At 40.3% G+C, this 20,368-nt stretch overlaps 1 protein-coding gene across 1 annotated transcript; it reads left to right on the top strand.

The window, feature by feature from the left end:
• The first annotated feature begins 93 nt into the window (after nucleotides 1–93).
• Nucleotides 94–20,163, top strand: nup160 (nucleoporin 160). Its single transcript, XM_055155214.1, has 34 exons — nucleotides 94–223; nucleotides 1,747–1,852; nucleotides 4,012–4,222; nucleotides 4,895–5,117; nucleotides 6,714–6,901; nucleotides 6,989–7,225; nucleotides 7,483–7,580; nucleotides 7,657–7,741; nucleotides 7,958–8,026; nucleotides 8,137–8,220; nucleotides 8,941–9,111; nucleotides 9,228–9,327; nucleotides 9,595–9,760; nucleotides 10,229–10,359; nucleotides 10,904–11,068; nucleotides 11,596–11,731; nucleotides 12,235–12,305; nucleotides 12,541–12,694; nucleotides 13,111–13,180; nucleotides 13,785–13,883; nucleotides 14,005–14,124; nucleotides 14,304–14,399; nucleotides 14,515–14,609; nucleotides 15,166–15,262; nucleotides 15,342–15,447; nucleotides 15,868–16,028; nucleotides 16,379–16,439; nucleotides 16,766–16,876; nucleotides 16,965–17,088; nucleotides 17,392–17,493; nucleotides 17,866–18,004; nucleotides 18,322–18,447; nucleotides 18,996–19,091; nucleotides 19,882–20,163. The coding sequence occupies exons 1-34, from the start codon at nucleotides 133–135 to the stop codon at nucleotides 19,993–19,995; spliced, it is 4,203 nt and encodes a 1,400-aa protein (XP_055011189.1). The 5' UTR covers nucleotides 94–132; the 3' UTR covers nucleotides 19,996–20,163.
• The last annotated feature ends 205 nt before the right edge of the window (nucleotides 20,164–20,368 follow it).

The raw sequence follows: 20,368 nt of genomic DNA, 5'->3' as shown, positions 1-20,368 counted from the left end.
GTGAAATGGCGTGGAATGACCCAAAAGTAAATTACTACTACCCTTTATCTTTAAAAGTTTGAAAGTTGACCCCGCGAGTGCCTGTGTGTTCCTCTGACGTCACCACGCACGCAGTTCCATGAGGAGGACAAGATGGCGGCGGCTCTGGAGCGGAGCTTTATCGAGATCTGCGGCTTTGAGAGAGAAACGCAGTACCGCTACAGAGAAGTGACAGTGAACCTGGGTACGAGACAAAACTACCGCTTTCAAACTGTCCACCCGCGGGGTTAGATCCGACACAGACGGAAAAATAAGTAGTATATAGGCTAAAGCAGGTTTTGGCGGCTAACCGGGAGCTAACACGCTTTTAGCCACGAGCTGTAAACTCTAATGTTACTGCATCAGATGTCAGTCAAAGCAGGTTATAAACGAAATCAAAATACTGTCTAACAAATCCTTAAAATGCAAATGTTATTTTCTAATGTGTTGTTTCTTCAGTAATTGTGTGGGAGTGTAAATACTCACGTTTAGACTTCATTTTGTATTCATTTCAGTATCTTCACCTCAAAGTAGTACTCATCCTCTTTTACAGTGTTGTTCAGAACTTGCTGAGTGGCACTACTCCTTTATTGTTGTTCCAAGGCAAGACAAGGATATAACATTACTAGTTACTTGGGTGTTTAGAAAGTCGGTGTCTCCTACACAGGCATTTAGACATTATGGTAGCATGGTATGGTAGTAATTTTTTTATGTTATTGAAAACATTTCATCAGGATGTTTTATATATATATATATATATATATATATATATATATATATATATATTTTTTTTTTTTTTTTTTTTTTTTTTTGACAATACAACCTTCAATAAGTGTCATTTTTAATTTTTGCTCAGCTTGTTGGAGTACGTGGGCAAATATTAGGGGTAGGGCTAGCTCATTTATCAAAGGATCGCGAGATCAATCATGACTTATCGTCAATGATCGATGAATCAAGAAGTCTATGGCCAATCCTCTGTCAGTCAAAGCATGTGGCTTTGAAGCACACTTTGTAGAAAGAATTTATATTGTGTTAAATGGCAAATATTAGAAGTCTGTATTATTTATCATTGTTTTCCATCAATTGAGTTAAGATCATGTCAGCACAAGTTGTTTTGATTTGATAAATCTCATTCAAATTGTGGAGTACCAATGCCACTAAATGCCTATACTTCATTTTTAAGGTAATTCTTTGATCAGTGTAATCTCTTTTTATAAGTTTGTTATATTTCTTGTTTTTGAAAGGGCTAGATAAAATGGAAGTAAAAATCAAGGTCTATCCATATGAGGAAAAAAAGTCATGATACATTTTTTCCCCATACCCATCACCGAGCCCCATAGTCTTTCGTCTTTTAATGGGGAACACTGATGGGTATATGTTTCTGGGAAAAGGTCTTTGGTATAATTTTAAGTGAAAAAATTTAAATTAAGTTTTACTTCCCAGTGTGATTCTTCTGTCAGTTTATAAGTTCATATGTCTTTTTGTCATTTCTTGTGGACATGTTTAAAATGTCAGATTTGAACAGAATTGTATTTGCAAATCGCACATTTATTCGCAATTGCAATGTTTATCAGAGAAATAGCAGTTGGATATTTTTCCAAAATCAATCCTATGTTATGAGAGGAAGAGTATGTTTTCTTTTTTAGCCTGTTCTACTGCTGTGATTGAGCCTCTGACCCTTGGAAGCACAGACCAACGCTCTGATCCTTGTGTCCTGCCTATTTTCAGGTCTGAACCCTCTTCCCGGTGGTAAATTCCCTGACAGCGCTGGTGCGTTTTACTACGAAGAGAGCGGAAAACTCCTGTCAGTCACAAGCAACAGGTTCATTCACTGGTGAGTCGCTTTTAAATACATTTACATATAACCAGAGCAAAGATGCAGAATGGTGGTCATATCTCTGTCAGGTTGTCTCAGGGTGATTGTGGTGTGGTTGACATCACACTTCCTTAATTAACTTCTTTATACAGTTTATGGTAAGGACGCACGTTTGTCAGTGCAATAAACACACAAAAACACATTGTTTATTTTGTTGTTAAAAACTTACACTGTGGGGCTTTAATTCTGATATAAGGGTTGGAATTATTTTCCACAGTAAGAGAATTATAATTTGAATTAGAGCCCGACCGATATGGATTTTGCTGTGGCCGACATGAAACCAATATAATGGAAGTTGGAGCTGCCGATAGCCGATATAATCACCGATATATTTAGTGATGTAAAAATTCACTGTAAATATTGAATTGTTTAAAAAACTTAGGTTTGGCTCTGGTGGATTTTAAATTGGGTTTATTTAGGCAACATTTATTGTTATTCTGCCTCTTTACATGATATTTACAGACAGTAGGTTGACTTAATGGCATTTTTGCATCACATTCTAGACACTAGTGATGGGTATTCCAGTTCTTTTTAGAGAACCGGCTCTTTTGGCTCAGCTCACTAAAAGCTGCTGGTTCTTTTGGCTCCCAAGTGGCTCTTCAGATTGTTTTGTTGCAAGCAGGACTAAAGCACGTCTAAAGCAGGACTGAATCAGGACTGAACCAGGTCTAAACCAGGACTGAAAAAGGACTAAACCGGGACTTATTTATTTTATGCTAAACTACAGTCAAATATGCTCGTTTTTTTTTATTTTAATTTTTTTTAATCCTACGTACACGCAAATTTCTCAAAGTTTCGTTTTTAGCCGCTGCCGCTGTCAAACCACGAATCTGCACGCGGTGTGAAGAGGAAAAAAAGTGAGAGAAAGAGAAAACACGGCTCCCAATAAGGATCAGGCTCCCGTCGTTCCCTTTAAAGAGCCGGTTCTAAGAGTCATTTCGTTCGCGACGGACCCATAACTTGTAAAGAAAGTAGCGCTATTAGCCTTTAGCCGTAAATACGTGCACGCCGCGGTAATTAATTATATGCGCAAATGTCATAATTCACACCTCTATTCACATCTTATTTACATATCAGTGCAGGTCCAGTAGCAAATATACGGCCAATATAGTCACTTTAGAACAGACCAATAGAAAACAGTCTGTTTATGTGCGGGAGCTACAGCAGCTAACCCATAACGAATGACTAAAACTAGCTTCAGAGTCGACATATTTCCAACACTCACCGCTCATACAGGCTCCTCTCACATCACAAGTCTGCACTAATAAATGTCCTTTTAATCCAGACACAAACCGATTGTCCGTAAAAAGAATATAATCTCAGTGTTTGGATCTGTGTCTGCAGGTGTAAACAAACACACGTGAGTGACGCGACTTTGTGGTGTGTTCAAGGACAGTACGGACACACACAGACAAATGACTCCGTAGATAAATACTGATGTGGAGCCACATATTAGGACATTTATCTGTCTGTAAATTGGATTAAATGAACAGAATGTAGAGAGTCTAAGCTTTATAACGAGGTATAACATGCCCACATGAAATATCGGCCCCTATCAGCAAGCATATCGGCCGATAGCTGATATGCCTAAAGTTGCCCATATCAGCCGATAATATCGGCCAACCGATATATCAGTCGGGCTCTAATTTGAATGGTTGCTCTTTGTTTAGTTGTTTACTTGAGATGCTCTTAAATCAATGACCAACACAAAAGCAGAAATATGATTGTGCCAGGTTATAGCAAAATTGTTAGTTTTATCCTGCAATTGCATGGGGTCTTCTTTTGTGTAAAGGCTGCTAACCCTGTTATTTAGACCACTACAAACATGTTCTGAAAATGTCCTTGTATGTCATATGCCCTCCCTATGTGCCCATGGGTTCTTCATCTGTAAAAGTTTGGATTTCAACCTCTCAGATATGGATGTTCCTGGAGATCAGTTGGAGAAAAACAAAAAAAGTGGCCTTTGCATGTCTAGCGAGCATTTTGATTGTGACTGCTCTTGCAGTGTTTTTATTTGTGACATGTCTTCTGTTTTATAGTTTGCATGTTTAAAATAAGTTCATTCATTCATTCATTCAAATATTTTCAGAAATAAAATTGTGCCTCTGTGTTTTCAGGTCGACATGTGGGGACACCGTGCAGTTAGTGGAGATGTCTCTGGACATGAACCTCCTGAACAACGCCATCAAGCTCAAGTTCAGTCACTGCTCCGTGCTGCCAGGAGGGGTCGCTGTCCAGGAAACGCTCAACAACGTCATCATCCTCGTCTGTACCAATCAGAGCGTCCATAGACTGGTCCTTCCCCACCCCACACGCATGTACCGCAGTGTGAGTCCACATGCACCAATACAGCTTCTCTGTGTTCATAAAAACATAGACAAACAATATTATCAAAAAGTAAACAATGAATGAAGTAAGGGACCAAAAAAATCTTGTGTCAATTGATACTTAATAATTATTATTTTATTTGACAATTTCAGTGGTGTTTAAATGTTTTGATTATAGTATTTGTAATGGCACCACACGCCACAGACGGTGTTTTCCCCCTAAATGTAACTGCAGCTTGCATTGCCTATGTGCACACATGCACATTAGTTCATAACCCGCTCATCCATATGCGCTGTAAGGATGAAATGGAAGGGACAGAACAAAAAGCAGTCTTGCAAATGAATTATTTTATCCTAAAAACATGTTTTGCATTTATTCAGTTACTTCTTTTTTTTGCTCAAAAATGCCTTGAAAAACATGCCTTTGCTTTGTGGGGTCACCTCCTTATCTCCATGGTGATACATTGAGTGCAATGCCATACTGTGGAACATTCATGGCAAATCTAGTTTAGCTCATAGTCTTACAAATTTTAAAATGCAATTTATTGAAAAATGTTTAACCAACTTTATTACTGGAGCATTTAACATACAAGGATATATGAGGGTAGGAGGGCATCTGACATAGGGGCATAGGATATGGGAGGGCATGTTGCTTAAATCTGGTCTCTTTCAGGAGCTGGTGACAGAGCTCCACATGCAGTCCATATTCACAGATGTTGGTAAACTCAGCCTCCAGGAGGAACCCCACAGTGCTCCCATTCCCAATGCAGTGAACTACACCTCCAGCCCCAACAGCGCCACCTGTTGGATCAGCCACACAGGAGAGGCTCACTATGCCCTAGCTTCTCCTACAGGGGGCATCACAGTGGTTACTCTACCCCCACATGACGTGCAAGGTAAACGCTAGAGACTAGAGATGCGCGGATTGCGGTTACATCCGCGGTTAATCCGCGGGTCGGGCGGATGACGTGACGAAAAATTATATTTTAATTAAATTCGGGCGGGTGGCGGTTTAACTACTACTAAAAAAAAAAAAGTTATTGTTAGTATTGCTACCTACATCTGAAAAGACGAGTCTCATTGTCTATGCTTGTAGTATGAAGTGTACGTCATATCCTTAATTAGCCCATTTGACCTCGTTTTTATGTTCTGAAGGTTAAGGTTGTGTCGGGTTATTGATAGCCTAAGGTTTACGAGGCACATATTATATGCAGTTTATTTTATTATTTCTAATTTATTTCAGCTGTTTGCCAACACGTAAGTGGCTATAGGACCATATTTATTTAGTTATGCATATTTTTTCTTGCCTACTTCAATTGGAATATAAAGAGGGCATTGCCTGATTTCAATAAAGGTTCATCTGGATGAGATGATCTGTCTATTTTGTTTCGATATCAGTTATATTTTAAAACACGCAGACATTATAGTGTAGACTGCCACTCGGGGTTTTTAAAACTTAAAGAAAGGCCGATGGAGTGAGGCTATGACTTTGAAATAACATCGGGCAGTGGCAGAATGTTCAGAATGTAACAACATCCAACACGAAGGCAAGAAGGTTAAAAAATAGTCTAGTTGGAAAACGTCACTTAATTAGGTGCGCAAGAAAACCAGGTAAGTTTGGGGTTGTTACGGACAATTGAGCGAATTTTGGAATGAATGAGCTACAGAGTTTGCATTTTTATCGAGGCTCCTCAGTTTGTTTGCTGTATGATTGTTCTAAAATCTAAAATCAATCGGGGGATTGCGGGCGGGTGCGGTTTTGAAAACTATCGGTGCAAAATGGACAGCGGGCGGATGATGAGTTTTGTGTCGCGGTTGCGAATGAAAAAATAGCCCATCCGCGCATCTCTACTAGAGACACATCCAATCTCCCTAGTGATATTCAATTATTATTTAAAATGGACTTTTCAGAGCCTTTCACCATGTTATAATAGTTTTTCCTTTGAACAAGACCCACAAAGAGATATTTATATTCATCCATAGCTTAATTTAAAGTGAGAAAGAAGGAGAGAGAAGCACTTCTCCTCAATCGATGTCCCTCTGCACCATGCACGTATAGAGCAGCAGCAGTGGGGGAGAAGGGGGAGGAGCTGGAGTGACAGAGAACAGAGGAGCAGATCCAGGTTTAGTCTAATCATTTACATAATAAAAAGTGTAATAGAGATATTGTATATTGCAATCAGTAGTGGTGCATGTGGGGGTTTTTACACTGCAGAACTGGTGTTTAATGCATTTAGGCAATTGAAAGCATACCATAACCTCCGTAACCGTGACCCTAACCTCTTATTCCTGGTTCCTAGTAGGCTCCTTATCTGTGGTGAATCTTAAACTTTCCTCCATGATGTGGCGTACCTCTGTTCTCTCCTGTGTATATCCTGTAGTCTACCTCTCTTATATGTCCTTGGTAGACCTTAAATGTTAGTCCATGATTTCTGTGTTGTGTCTCTGGTCTCGTCTCTAGACCACCTCACCCCTCTCTCTTGTTTCTGTAGGTTCTCTTTCTGTGGTTGACCTTAAACGTTCATCCATGATGCGTCGTATCTCTGGCTGGATGCCCTCTGCCATCAGAGGAGAGCAGCCTTCAGACCTGGTGCTGAGTCTGGCTGTGCGAGAGCTGGAGGATGACTGCTTCATCTACGCTCTGTGCCAAGACCATAAGTTGCGCATGTGGTCATTCAGGGTCAGGAGATGTTTTTATTGTCTTTTTAATGTTCTCTCTCTCTCTCTCTTCCTCTGACTTCTGTCCCTTTCTGCCTGTTGTCTCCAGGACCAGTTGTGTTTGCTGGAGGCAGACATGTTGGAGTACGTCCCTGCACGCAGAGGAGTGAAGCGCCTGTCAGGACAGGGCCACAGGATCCGGCAGGTGTTCTGTCCTAGCACAGGGCTGTGTCTCTGTGTTTACCTGGCCTTCCCTCAGAGCGGACAGTTCACAGTGGTACAGCTTGTTGCCACCGACAACCAACGTTACAGCCTTGACCACATCTCCACTGTGTTCTCCACTCAGGTGAGGACTAGACCAGGACTTAACCAGGAACTAACCCTGACTGATGGGACCAGTTAAAACATATCAGTCTGTTGTGAACTGTGTCACCCTGGTAACCTCTGAACACCCCCAGCACAAGGTCACTGCAAACCTAAAAAAATTGCAAAATTGGGGGAAAAGTAAAATTTTTAGCTAAATCTTGAATATAATGAATTTAACTGTATTTCAGTCTAATGAGTGGTCCCACTGGTCATTTTAACTGGTTCTGTACATTTCAGGAGACTCTGGTCGACTTCACTTTCACCCCCACGGAGGTTTGGGGTCTATGGGTCGACGACACAAACTCCACTATCGTCAAATACATTAACTTTGAACAGTAAGTGCAATCACATCTTATGTCACAGTATCATTATACACATTATAAACATGTAAACTCTCTCTCCCCTGAGCAGTAACTCAGCCGGACAGTGGAACCAGGTGTTCACTCAGCCTCCTCCTGAAGATGAAGTCCACATTGGCATCGACCAAGAACCTCGAGTAATGAAATTATCGAAATATTTACACAACACCTGACACAAGTACATGCACAAGTACAAGAGGTTCGAGTAAACTGTAAAAGCAACGATTCTATACTAAATCAGGCTTGCTCTTCTTTGCTCATGTGTTTGTGGCTGTCTGAAACTTTAGGATGAGTGAATAAAGTAAAGAGAGTTTAAGATCACTGTTGTTAAATTAGTCTTGTATGTTCCACAGGAGACGTACCTGGACGTGCTGTTCTCTCCTCTTTGCTTCACTGCAGCAGCCATCGTCAAAGCTCTGCAGGTCAGACTGTGCTGAGCTCAAAACCCCAGGCTTAAACCATAAGTGTTGCTCTGTGTCATCTATGTAAAATTTTTAACTTTGAACCTGGAATTTTTTGTTTTGTTTTCCAGATTTTCAGACGAGGTTCTGAGAGGATAACAGACCTGAGCTGGGAGTCTCTGAAGAAAGAGGTGACCGTCGCTGTGGAGACAGAGGTGATTATTAAAAATAATAGGGCATGTTCATCACATTTTGGAACAGGGTTTCTCACCCTTGCAACTCCTCTTATGTAATAGTCCCCCAGCTCAGTTTTAAAGTGTGGGCTTCTAAAATGTCATGTCTATATAGTAGTAATGACAAAGCAACAGACATTCTGTTTTACACACTTGAATATGATTTAAGAGGGTTAAAAATATTATGGTAAAATTATTATTATTATAGTTATAATTTTGTTCCCTCATAAAAATCTCTCACAGGCATTATTTGGACCCTCCTTACTATTAGCTGTAAGATTTGTCCAGTGTTCTACAAGCCTCATCATCCATGCTCCTATGACAGTTCTCCATAAATATGCAAAAGCCTGATGCAAAACATTATACTACAGGTTTACAAACCTAATGCGATGTGCAGTCGTTTCATTAGCCCAATGCACACCAGTTGTAATGTAACAGCGCTGTGAATTCAGAGTTACTTTTGACTCAGAGCGTCAAAAAGGTATAAAACATACCAACCAACCAAACGTTGCAAATTTTACATTTTCGAAACAATATAAGGTAACATGGTCACCTAAATATGTTATATGTTAGCAGTTAATACCTCATAGTAGTAAAATACCCCCTCTTTAAAGTGTTCTATACCGAAATGAAATATGATTGTACTTTGCTGAAGTTTTATTTGAACATACATTCTTATACATTTGAACCCTTTTGTCTCAGCTCCAGAGCAGTGTGACTGAGCTGGAGTTCTCTCAGGAGGAGTACCGTCAGCTCCAGGTGGAGTTCTGGTCTCGGTTTTACGCCTGTGTTCTGCAGTACCAGGAGGCTCTCTCCATGCCTCTGGCACTGAGCGTGGACCCTCACACTGGGATGAGCTGTCTGCTCAAGAAGGTGCCTGCTTCACCCTCTGCCAATCTGCAGCCACATATTATTGCCATTGTGGATGATGTACAAAAGCATATGCACTTTCCAAATGCCAATCTTTTTTTTTTTTTTATATATTTCAGGGTTTTGTCTCATTCCTGCTGCCCTGTTTTGCTGTGGACCATCTGTATCTGTCGTATGACAAATACATGTCCATAGAGGAGGAGACGCCCATTGCAGAGGGTCAGTGAATCTACATTAGACAAACTGGTTTACTCATTTACCTTCAGAGGATTTATTGACTTACTATAATGGAGCCTTGCATTTTTTTGTGTAAACAGCAGACATAGTCTGGTAGAATCTTTTAAAATATATTCATTCATAAGCACATGTAGCTCTCCTCTGCCTTCTCAGATTAAAAAAAAAAAAAATCTTCATTTAAAGTATCCCTCTCCATAGTCCGTTTTAAAAATATTTCATTACTAAACACATGTACTTGTCTCTCTTCAGACCCTGATGTGGCCCGGGATGTTCTCACCATCGCTCAGTGTCTGCGTTTGGTCAGTGACATTGTTTCAGGAGAGATGTCGTATGAGATGGAGAAGGCTCTGGACCAACTCAAGTCTCCAGAAAGAGCTGCAGAGCTATTGCTGGACAACATGCTCTCCAACGACAGGTGAGAACAAGAACGAGGGTTAGACCTGGTTCAGTCCCTGGTGTAATCATTTAAACATGTAAAGTTCTATGTACCATCAAACCAATGGACATAAGACGACATAATCGACTGGCCCTTGTCCCTCAGAGTAATTCAGTTTGGAACTAAATAAAATCTAAACCGGAATCTGCTGTTGCTAACACATGCTAGCTTGGGTTTGCTAAGGATATCAGACAAGCCATATCTTTATGCACACAAGACTATAACTTCAGTCTTGAATCTCCTTTTTTCTGTCTTGTGTTGCCAGTCTGTGTTCTCTTGTGTGCATTATTATGCTTGGCTCTTCCTTGGTTAAGGGTCTCTTCAAACAGGCCAAAATGTTTCACTTAAGACAATTGACACTCTTTTTGGACCATACTAATTGCAGCCATGGAAAAGGATTATAACATAAATTAAAACGTAAATTTACCACAGCTTGTTTATTTTCAGTGACAACGTGATCGAGGACATTCAGAACAAGCTGCAGGACGTGAGGAGCCCTGTGTCGGCCATGAATGTGTTGCTGAGAGAAATGGACCTGGAGACAGACACAGAGACGCCAGAGAATCCACTCAGCTCAGGTACAAAACGGTTGCAGCGGTCCAAATTTATTCCTCACTTATCTTATTCATTCAGAGCATCCTAATTATTCACTGCAGTGACTTTAGAAGCACTTTTCACAACCCTGAAACCAAAGTAGAGAATTTGGCTAATGACCCCCCTCCCGCTCCATTCTGTACTTTTTCTCCTCTTCCTCTCTCCTTCCTCTCCTCTTTCTCATCCCCCTTCCTCACCCTCGTTTTTGTTTTACCCTCTCCTTTTTCTCTCCTCTCTCGCTCCCCCTCTACCTTTCTTCTGTCTTTACCCTTTCCCATCCTTCCTCCCCTTCTTACTCATTCATCCTCTGTCTTCCCTCCTGTCTCTTTTCCCTTTCTCTCGCTCTCTACTCCTCTTACTTCTCTCTCTTCCTCTCTCCCTGTCTTCTCTTCTGTCTTTCAATCTTTTCTTCCCTCCCTCATTTCTCTTGTTCTCTCCCTTTCCTCTATCTCCTATCCCCCCCTTTCCATCTTTCTCCTTCTCTCTCCTTCTCTTTTCTCCCCACCTCTTTCTCTCCCTCTCTTCTAGCCCAATCCCTTCAGACGCGCCTGAGCCTCTCTCAGCTCTACGGCAGCTCCACGGCCGTTGCCATGGTTTCTCAAGCCCTGACAACTGTTGCCATGACAAGGGCTCAGTTCTGTCGAGACCTGCTCATCCTTCAGAAGCTCTACCTGCGCTTCGGCGACAACGTGAGTTCCCCTGTCACAATAACACAGTTACAAGTGCAATATTGCTACTTTGCAGTGACATCATCCTGGGGGTGTACTGCATGTTTTGTATATGGTGGAATGTTCAGCAGTTACCACAGTGCACAGGTAACACATTTTTGACAGTGTTTGCTGAAGATTACCTGAAAACTTTAAAAAAACAAACAAAATGGATTTAAACAACCCACCCAAGAGCCTGTGATCGATACAGGTGTATGTAATGTTACAAGTATATTCTAGGCCAAACCACTCAAAGCAAGCAAAATATCCAGAAATCAACAGATTTGTTTATATCCAAAATCGTGAGATCTTCAATTCCCCCATTAGGGGAAGAGGTTTTCTTATCTCATTCGGGTTTAATTAATTGTATATCTCTCTCTGGTGTCGTTGTCTCTCCCTGCCCCTCTCTGTGCCTGTCTCTCCTTGTTCACTCTTCGCTCCATCTCCTCTTTCTCCCCCTCTCTCCTTCTTTCTATGCCTCTTCTCTCTCCCCCTCTCCCTTTTCTCTCTCAGGTGTTTCTTGGGGCGGGGCTTGGTTGTTGCAGTTGCAGCAGGACTTGATTCCACGCAGTTCTCACCTGTTGTCGTCGTATCACCTTTTGAAGAACATCTCCCAAACTCTGGCCTCCACCGTCCCTGTGGACACTATGTATGTGTACTATTAATACTACTCTACTACTTCCACTATCCCTACTACTTCCACTATCCGTACTACGACTACTACGACGACGACGACGACTACGACTACTATTATTACTACTATTGCTGTTGTTACTACTAACTACTATTACCACTGCTGCTACTGCTGAAATTCTCACTCCTACAATGCATACTATGTCTTGTGCTCTGATAGTATAACTCTTAACTAATACTTTATAATATACAATTACTATTACTTTTACTGCAACTGCTGCTACTGCAAATACTTTTAGTATTAGCTCTATCGTTACTACCACTGCTAATGTAAATGTGTGAATAGGTCAGCCATAGTTATAGCGTGTGCACTTATCGTAAAGTGGATTTTTAGAAGTATAAGAGTAACACAAATGAGTTTTATAGATTGCTATAAGTGTTCTTCTCCTCAGAAAACATTTTTTTTTTTATCTTAAGATGTCTTTGTTTATTGCATTTAAATTAAATTTTTGTTCCCAGAGATGCAAACCTGCAGCACCTCACAGTTCTGGAGCTGTCGGACTCTCCAGCGCTCTCCTCCAACAGAACAGGTCAGAATGCAACACAGGAAATCTGTGTTGTAAATCTCTAGACAAAGAATATTTTCCCATTCCTATTTGTTAGTATTGTTAAGTGATTAGCATTTAAAGCCGCTATAGATATTCTACATTAAATATGTTTTTGTGCAACGTTGAGCCCATTGACTGTCTGTAGCTTACACATATTTAGATAAAAGAGTATCTTTTTTTTCTCTCTCTCTCTCTCTCTGTCTCTGTCTCTGTCCAGTCCTGAGTCCACAGACTGTGGTGGAGCTCTTCTATCAGACCATGGGTCGCAAAAACATAATTTCTCAGATTTATTCTCAGAGAAACAGTGAAGCGGAGTTGCTGCAGTGGAGCCACATGGTGTCCAGTGTGGTGCACCTGCTGGGACAGACGCTGTATCCTTGACAATAAAATCATTTATCATAAACATTTAACCTTAAAAACAATCATACAAATGGCAACATGCAAAACTATCAAACATTTAATCGTTAAAATAAGGTTCTTAATATCTGCTGTGACAGTCTGCATCCTTGAAAATAAGGCTTTATTATGAATACCTGAGCTACAGGATCCTGGATCCTTCACAATAAAACTAATACTTCATCATAAACGTATTCTGTATCTTTCACCTATCCACTACCTATCATAAACATTTAATATATACAATATACAATACACAGTAAAAGTCATGAGCTGTAGGCTCTGAATGCTTCAGAATAAAACACCCAAAACATTATCTTAAACATTTAACCTTCAAAATAAGACTTTATAACTATCGCACAGTAGTGTTTTTCCTGAACTGGTTTCCCAGTTGGCCCAGTAACCCTGGATTTCAGTTCCCAGAATGTCTGATGGCAAACTGTCAGTACACACAGTTACAGGTGGGTTTCACTTTAAAGCTTCAGTATGTAATCTTCTGTAGTTGTGCAAAATTGACTCTTGTGAACTTTTAGCCGGAATGCTGCTACCCCCTCAAAAACATACCTGGAATTGTTATGTTTTATTCACACATGTTTGAGTAACACTTTATTAGCCTGCCTGTCTCCAAAGCTCAAAATGCTCTGTTCATGTAGCTACCTTTTATTGTTAATTCAATACAGATTAGCAATTTTAGGGCTGAAATTGGAATTGGAATATTGTATGATGAATGAGATGAAATTTCCACCAGCTTGGCTCTAGTCTTTCCCAGGCTCCATCTTCCTCTCAATCTATTTATCTTTCTTTGTCTTTGAGGTTCTCTTCTTCAATTACTCTCTCTATCTCCCTCCCCCTCTCTCCTATCCTCCTCAACTCATCTCTGGTCCTCAGATCTGTCCCCAACCTCTGTGCCTCTCTGGACCCTTTGTTCTTATTCTGAACCTCCTCTTTTTCTCCTCTCTTTTTGCTTCGCCTTTTTTACTCGCTCTCAATCTGAGCTCTTTATGGCTTTTCTATCAATCTTTCCACTTGTCTCCATGTCTCACCCCTCTCTTTTCTCTCTCTCAGGAGTACGTGCGTCTGGTGGGTCCCTGGTGCCAGGTGAACATCGGCTCATGTAGGTTCATGCTGGGACAGTGCTACCTCGCCACTGGAGAAGGACAAAAGGTGCGACCAAGGGAGGGCATTAAACATACACATCTGACACACAGGGATACAGGAGGATGGGAAGGCACCTGATTCATTGATACTAAAAGATGGGAGGGCATCTGACTCTTTTCTCTTGTAGGCGTTGCAGTGCTTTCAGGAGGCAGCCAATGAGGTGGAGAAAGAGGAGTTCCTGATGAAGCTCACAGGCACAGAGGATGAAGAGGCAGCTCCAACGGCAAGACTGCAGTACTACAACAAGGTACTACTACTGCAGTACTATAGCAAGGTTTTAATATTACTGCTGCAATACTAGAGTGAGATAGTACTACTACTACAAGGAATAACATGGGACCACTGCACTGTTTTCCCTTTTTTTTTTTTTATTAGATAAAGTACCTTTACAGAATGATTTCTTAATATTGTATCCATTTCCTGCAGGTTTTGCGTTTACTGGAGGACATGTGTCTCCCTGAACTTGTGATTCAGCTCGCCACTTTGGCCATCACTGAAGCCGCCAACGACACCACCTCTCAGGTCAGGAACATTAAAATAAATGTTTAAATTATTTATGAAACAACGCTTATGTACACTGATGGTTTATCTGAATATATGAGCAGATCTAACTGTAGTTGTGCCTCTCTTCCTGCAGGCGGCGCTGTGGACTCGTATCTTCAAACATCACCTGGACCTGGGCCACAACAGTGAGGCATACGAGGCTCTGACACAGAACCCTGACGCAAGCATGTATGACCAAAATATATATCCTGTACAAACAATTGATAATTTGCTGCTGATATCATTGGTAGTTTCATGCTAGCTGCAGGCACTGCAGTCTTATAAACTTTATTACACAAGGTATAATCTAAGATTTATTCTAACACAATCTGACCAGAAAGAACTGACTACAATGACTGACTTATGCTTTATGATTTATAAAATTATAGTCACCATCTAGCCAACATTAGCTGGGAGTTCTTCAGTTAGTCGCTTTTACATTTTTGTTGAACTAGAACGCTCATATTGCTCACAGGCTCCTGAAAATGTGTTGTTTAAATACATTAAGTATTTATTTATTTTTTTATATTTTGTTTTCTAATGTGTGCATTGTCTCCATGGTGACTGCCGAACAATCCACCCACCCCCAGCATGCAAAGTATCAATTAAGTTACTTTGAGTTGAGTTTTAACACAGGAAAATTAAACTGGTTGTTTTCTCTTCTTTCTCCCCCTTCTCTTTCCTCTCTTTCTCACCCTCCCCTCTCGTCTCTCTCCCTCTCCTGGCTCTCTGTCTTCCCCTGTAGGCAGCTGGATTGTCTGCGTCAGCTCGTGGTGGTACTGTGTGAGCGTTCTCAGCTTCAAGACCTGGTGCAGTTTTCCTACGTGAACCTTCATGATGAGGTTTGGGCTTCACACTTTACTATTAAATATTCATCCTCTTTGCCTTTATTTATTTGTTTGGGGTTTTTTTTTTCCCCAGGTGGTGAACATCATTGAGTCTCGCGCTCGTAGTCTGGACCTTCTGTCTCATAATTATTACGAGCTGCTATACGCCTTTCACATCCAAAGACACAACTACAGGAAAGGTACATGAACAAACAAAGACACACACATACCACACAAACTCTTAGCTCAGAACCTCCAGGATTCCCTTGCTGAGCTGCAGAGGCTGCACTAGCACTGTTTCATGAAAGCAACTGGATTGCAGCATTGGTGTTTTGGTTTACCTTGAGAACCAAAACACCAGATTATAACAAACAACTTTACCTCTGTTTTTCAGTTTTCAAATTAAGAAGAAATCAGTATTACAAAAGTGTTATATTTGATTTGAACATGTTTTTGGAATTCAAAGTCAAACATTTACACACAGTATTTTTATGTTGTCATCATATAGACTTACCTCAGCTTGTGAACTTTCTTGACAAGCTTTTCAAGGATTAAGTGAGAAATGTACTTAATACAAAAAATTGTTTATGAATATAACGTATTTTATTCTTTCTTTACAGCGGGCACAGTGATGTTTGAGCTGGGAATGCGTTTAGGGCGGGAAGTGCGGTCAAGGGCGGGGCTCCAGCGACAGGTGAACTGTTATCTGTCGGCTCTGAACTGCCTGCATCTGATCCGTCCTGAGTATGCCTGGATCGTCCAGCCCGCCGTTGGAGCCACGGTATGAACTGGGAGAGGTTCAGTTCTGGTTAAGTCCTGGTTCATACTGGGTTTAGTCCTAGTTTAGTCCGGGATTAAGACTTCAGTACTGATAGAGGTTTGCCTTACTCTTGATTTTATTCCTGGCTAAAATAACTTTATACATCTGAAATGTCCCCCCTCTTCATAGAGACATTTCCCTCTAACAAGCAGTTGATTTTATTCATGTTTTATTAAAGGCTGTGCCAGAATTTTTAACCTTTACACGTGTGACCCTTTAGACTCAGATTTCAATTAAATACATTTTTGTGGAGCTAATAAAATAGTAGATTTAACCAACAGAAAGTTACAAAATCATCTGTTTTGTTTCAGTATGAGCGTCCAGGAGCATCTCCAAAGAGGAACTCAGACGGAGAGTTCACCCCTGAACCAGGTACAGACACAGGAACACACCTCTTAAACTACAGTAGCACATGTTTAAAATATTGAATGCAACTGTTAGAATAATAATTTATAACATCATCATAATAGAATCTATAGAATAACGGGCCTTAAAGTTTTTAATTGAACATAAATTAACAGTTTTTCCTACTCCTCTACTTTTAACTCTATTCCTTGTCCTGTCTTTCCTTTTTTTTTCCCCTCCCTCTGCTTTTTCTCCTCTTTCTCTCTCCCCCTATTCTCTCTTCTTCCATTCTCCTCATTTTTCTTTCTCTCTCTTCCTCCCTCTTTTTTTTTGCTCCCTCTCTCTCCTCCCAGTGCGTCGTCAGGTGGATATCTTGGAGCTGCGTGACCTAGAGAGAGAGTACATTTTGTCTCGTAGTCGTCTCACTTTGGCTCAGCACCATCCTCCGTCTGCTGCCATAGCCGGTACAGTCCTCCACCTTGTAACCACGAGCTGTGCAGATACGATCCTGATCTGTCTCACTTACTGTTTCATGCTTCCCTTTTCCTGTAGGGAGTGCGGCTGCTGTGGAGATGGTGGCCTTGTTGGTTCAAACTGGACTTTTTGACACTGCTATTTGTGTGTGTCAGACTTTTAACCTCCCGCTCACCCCAGTGTTCGAGGGTTTGGCCTTTAAGTGAGTCAAGTCTATCATCTCTATCGTTTCAGTATTATTGGATAAGTCATTTTTGTATTTAATTATTTTGTCACTGCTGTAAAAGTAAACAAGAGCAGTTTGGATTTTGAAAAACCTCTAAAACCCACTAAAAAGCAGGAAATGACACCACTTGTAATTTTCTTGGAGTACCCCTGCACTCCCAATACCTTTTATACATTTCTTGCTTTAGCATGCATGATCTTGATGGTGAATAGTGTATAGTATGGGTAACATGCCTGTGCTCCTTAGATATAAAGAATGTTTTATTCTGTTCTTTCTCAGGTGTATAAAGCTGCAGTTTGGAGGAGAGGACGTTCAGAATGAAGCCTGGAGCTGGTTAGCTGCGAATCAATTGTCAACGGTTGTCAACACTAAAGAATCCAGGTGAGGGTAAATGTTGAACCTTCTCATTATGTGTGTGGGATTGGCTCCTCAAGCTGGTCATATTAATCTTCATTTGACAATTTTCACGTCTTTGGGACTTTCTGAAGCTATTGTGAAAAAATAATTTCACTTTATTATATTTTTTTTTATACTCACAGAGAAGATGTTGAACTTTGTGCCAATTTTTGTTTCATGTGAATAGACCCAGTAATTAGAGATATCAACCATAAACCAGGTTAAATAAATCTGCAGTTTGACAGTTAAACTAATTCTTCCATAGACTTCTGACCTGTCCTCCGGGTCAGTTTAAACTAGAGTAATTCTAAAGTGTTAATGCGATTAACCCTTTGTTTACCCATCTCTCTCTCTCAGTGCCACAGATGAGGCGTGGCGCCTTTTGGCTTCATACCTCGACAGGTTTTCGGGTAACGGGCAGCACCACAAACACGTCATCACTAAACTACTGTCTCATGGAGTGCCTCTACCAGACTGGATCATCGCGACATACAAGGTACCAGGGCTAACAAAAGTACCAAAACCCATACCACAAGGTACTCGGGTTAAATATAGTACGCTCCAAGTAGGAAGTGAGCGTGGGTGAGGAGTGGATTTTGAAATATGATTGCAGATTAGCCACTCTTTCTGCTAGCCTCGATGAGCTTCAGTTAGTTGCAGCCGAACATCTCCTTTCACTTCTATTATATAAAGTACTAGGGCTAAACTAAAGCACTAAACCCACTTAGTACCAGTTCTGATAAGAGAATAATCAAAACACAAGACAGTAGTATGTTGAACACTTAAGTTGGCCCTAACTTTCTTTCTCTTTAGTCCGTAGATGCAGCCTCTCTGCTCCGGCTGTATTTGAACTTTGACCTCCTGGAGTCTGCAGCCGAGCTGGTTCTGGAGTACGTGGATGCAGTACTGGGGAAAGGACATCAATACTTTGGCATCGAGGTAAAAAATACTATGCTACTACTACTGCTGCTTCTTTGGACACCTTAAGCGTTGAAGTTCAATTTGTAGTAGTTGAAGTTCAAATTGTACTGTGGCTTATTTTAAGTAACATTAAGTACAAACTAGTGGTCCAGAAAATTATGGTAGTCAAGTACTTGGGGTAATTACTATTCAACTAAGAGTAACTTAAAGAGTAACTGTCTGGGCATAATATTTGAATTATAATTTGAAGTTAATGTAACTAGAAGGACAATATATTAATAGTGCACTTTGCTTTTTTTCGAAGGTCACAAAAATGAGACAAACTAAATCATATCTTAAGGAGCTGTGCAAAAAACACAAATGTTCAGATCATTTCATATTGCCAACATAAAGCTTTTGTCACTTGTAGACTTACTCACAATGGGAAAAGGAACCACAACTTTTACTTGAGTAATATATCGTACAGCAAGGTTTGAAAAGTACTTTACCCACCTCTGCAGTAGACTGACTGATAAACACATGTATAATATTTAACCAGTTTTTTCCTTTGTAATTGTTTCTTGCAGAAGCCCCTCTCTGCGACCGGGCATCTGGTGTGGCTGCCGTACACCGCCATCGACCAACTTCTGCAGGCTCTGAGCTCCACGCAGGCCAATACTAATGTGAGTGAACCAACACCAGAGGGTGTTAGAGGCTTACAACTACTACCTCTAACTAATGACTAACAACTTTAAACGTATATGGCTGAGATTACTAGGGTCACATTTAAATACATTATCTCAAGTTATTTTATCATACCAGAAGTCTAAGGTAAGGCAAACTGAATTCCCACAACCTAATTTTTATTGTTGATCCACAAACCATATTTTTTGCTGTCTTTTAAACATGAAAAACAGAACTAGTTCATTTTAAATGGTTTGCAGTAGTCCAAAGTTATTCCACACTTACTTTATGCATTCTGAGCATCCTAGTTATTCAACAAAATGAGTTTATAAGCACTTTTCACAGATTTCAGAGACCAGAGTGGAGCTTTTGCCGTCACAAAAAAGCAAACTAACATGCTAACAGTGCTGTTGCTGAAGAGAATAGCTTTATAATTAGATAGACAGTACACAGCAGACTTTTGCTGACCTCAAGAGCTGCCTATACATTATGTCAGTACTGGACCAGATATGGTAGTTTCCTGAAATTCATGTTTGAAATTTGTGGAAATTTAAAGGGTCCTGTACCAGATTTTCTTGTTAATCCACAATCCTGTTTAAAATAGTAAACAAAGCATTAAAGTAAGATTATCTTACTTTAATGCTTTGTTTACTATTTCCATTACTTATTTGAGCAGGAATAAAATGTATGTGATAAGAGTGATATTAGAAGAAAAGGCAGAGAAGAGATTTTTGTGAAGAGGAGAGTCAAAGGATGCAGCAGATGGAGTCTTAACTTTTTTTTTTTCAGATTTATACCAAACTTCGGGACAAATTGGATGATTATCAAAAGCTGGTGGAGCAGGCGACGAAACGAAGACTTTTGACGAGAACGAACGCTTTTCCAAACTTCGGCTCAAGCTAACGATCTTCACCTGATTTAAATGGACTCTTAAAGAAACGGGCACTATTCTGAGCTGTACATAGAGTAATGACTGATCTGTGTGAATGGGAGTAAATGTAATGATGCATTTTGTACTTTTTATGTTTTTCTATAAGATATGTAAATTTAATAAAGCTTTTCCTCAGACCAGTTTGAATTCATGAACATTAATCTGCCCAAATTGCACTCGCCCTGCATGGGTTTTCATGCAAACACTATATGCAGGAAAAGTACTAGGAAACAATTATATAAGGACAGACTCATTTTTACACTCTCCTGTTCAATATAACCTTATTAAAATTATACATTGACTAATACAACATTGACAGTATTTGACTACACAACTAAAGGCCTA

The sequence above is a fragment of the Boleophthalmus pectinirostris genome, unplaced genomic scaffold (assembly GCF_026225935.1).
Source record: "Boleophthalmus pectinirostris isolate CB_2022bp ecotype Guang Dong unplaced genomic scaffold, ASM2622593v1 HiC_scaffold_2, whole genome shotgun sequence".
Lineage (NCBI taxonomy): Eukaryota > Metazoa > Chordata > Actinopteri > Gobiiformes > Gobiidae > Boleophthalmus > Boleophthalmus pectinirostris.
This window is presented reverse-complemented; position numbering and strand designations above follow the sequence as displayed.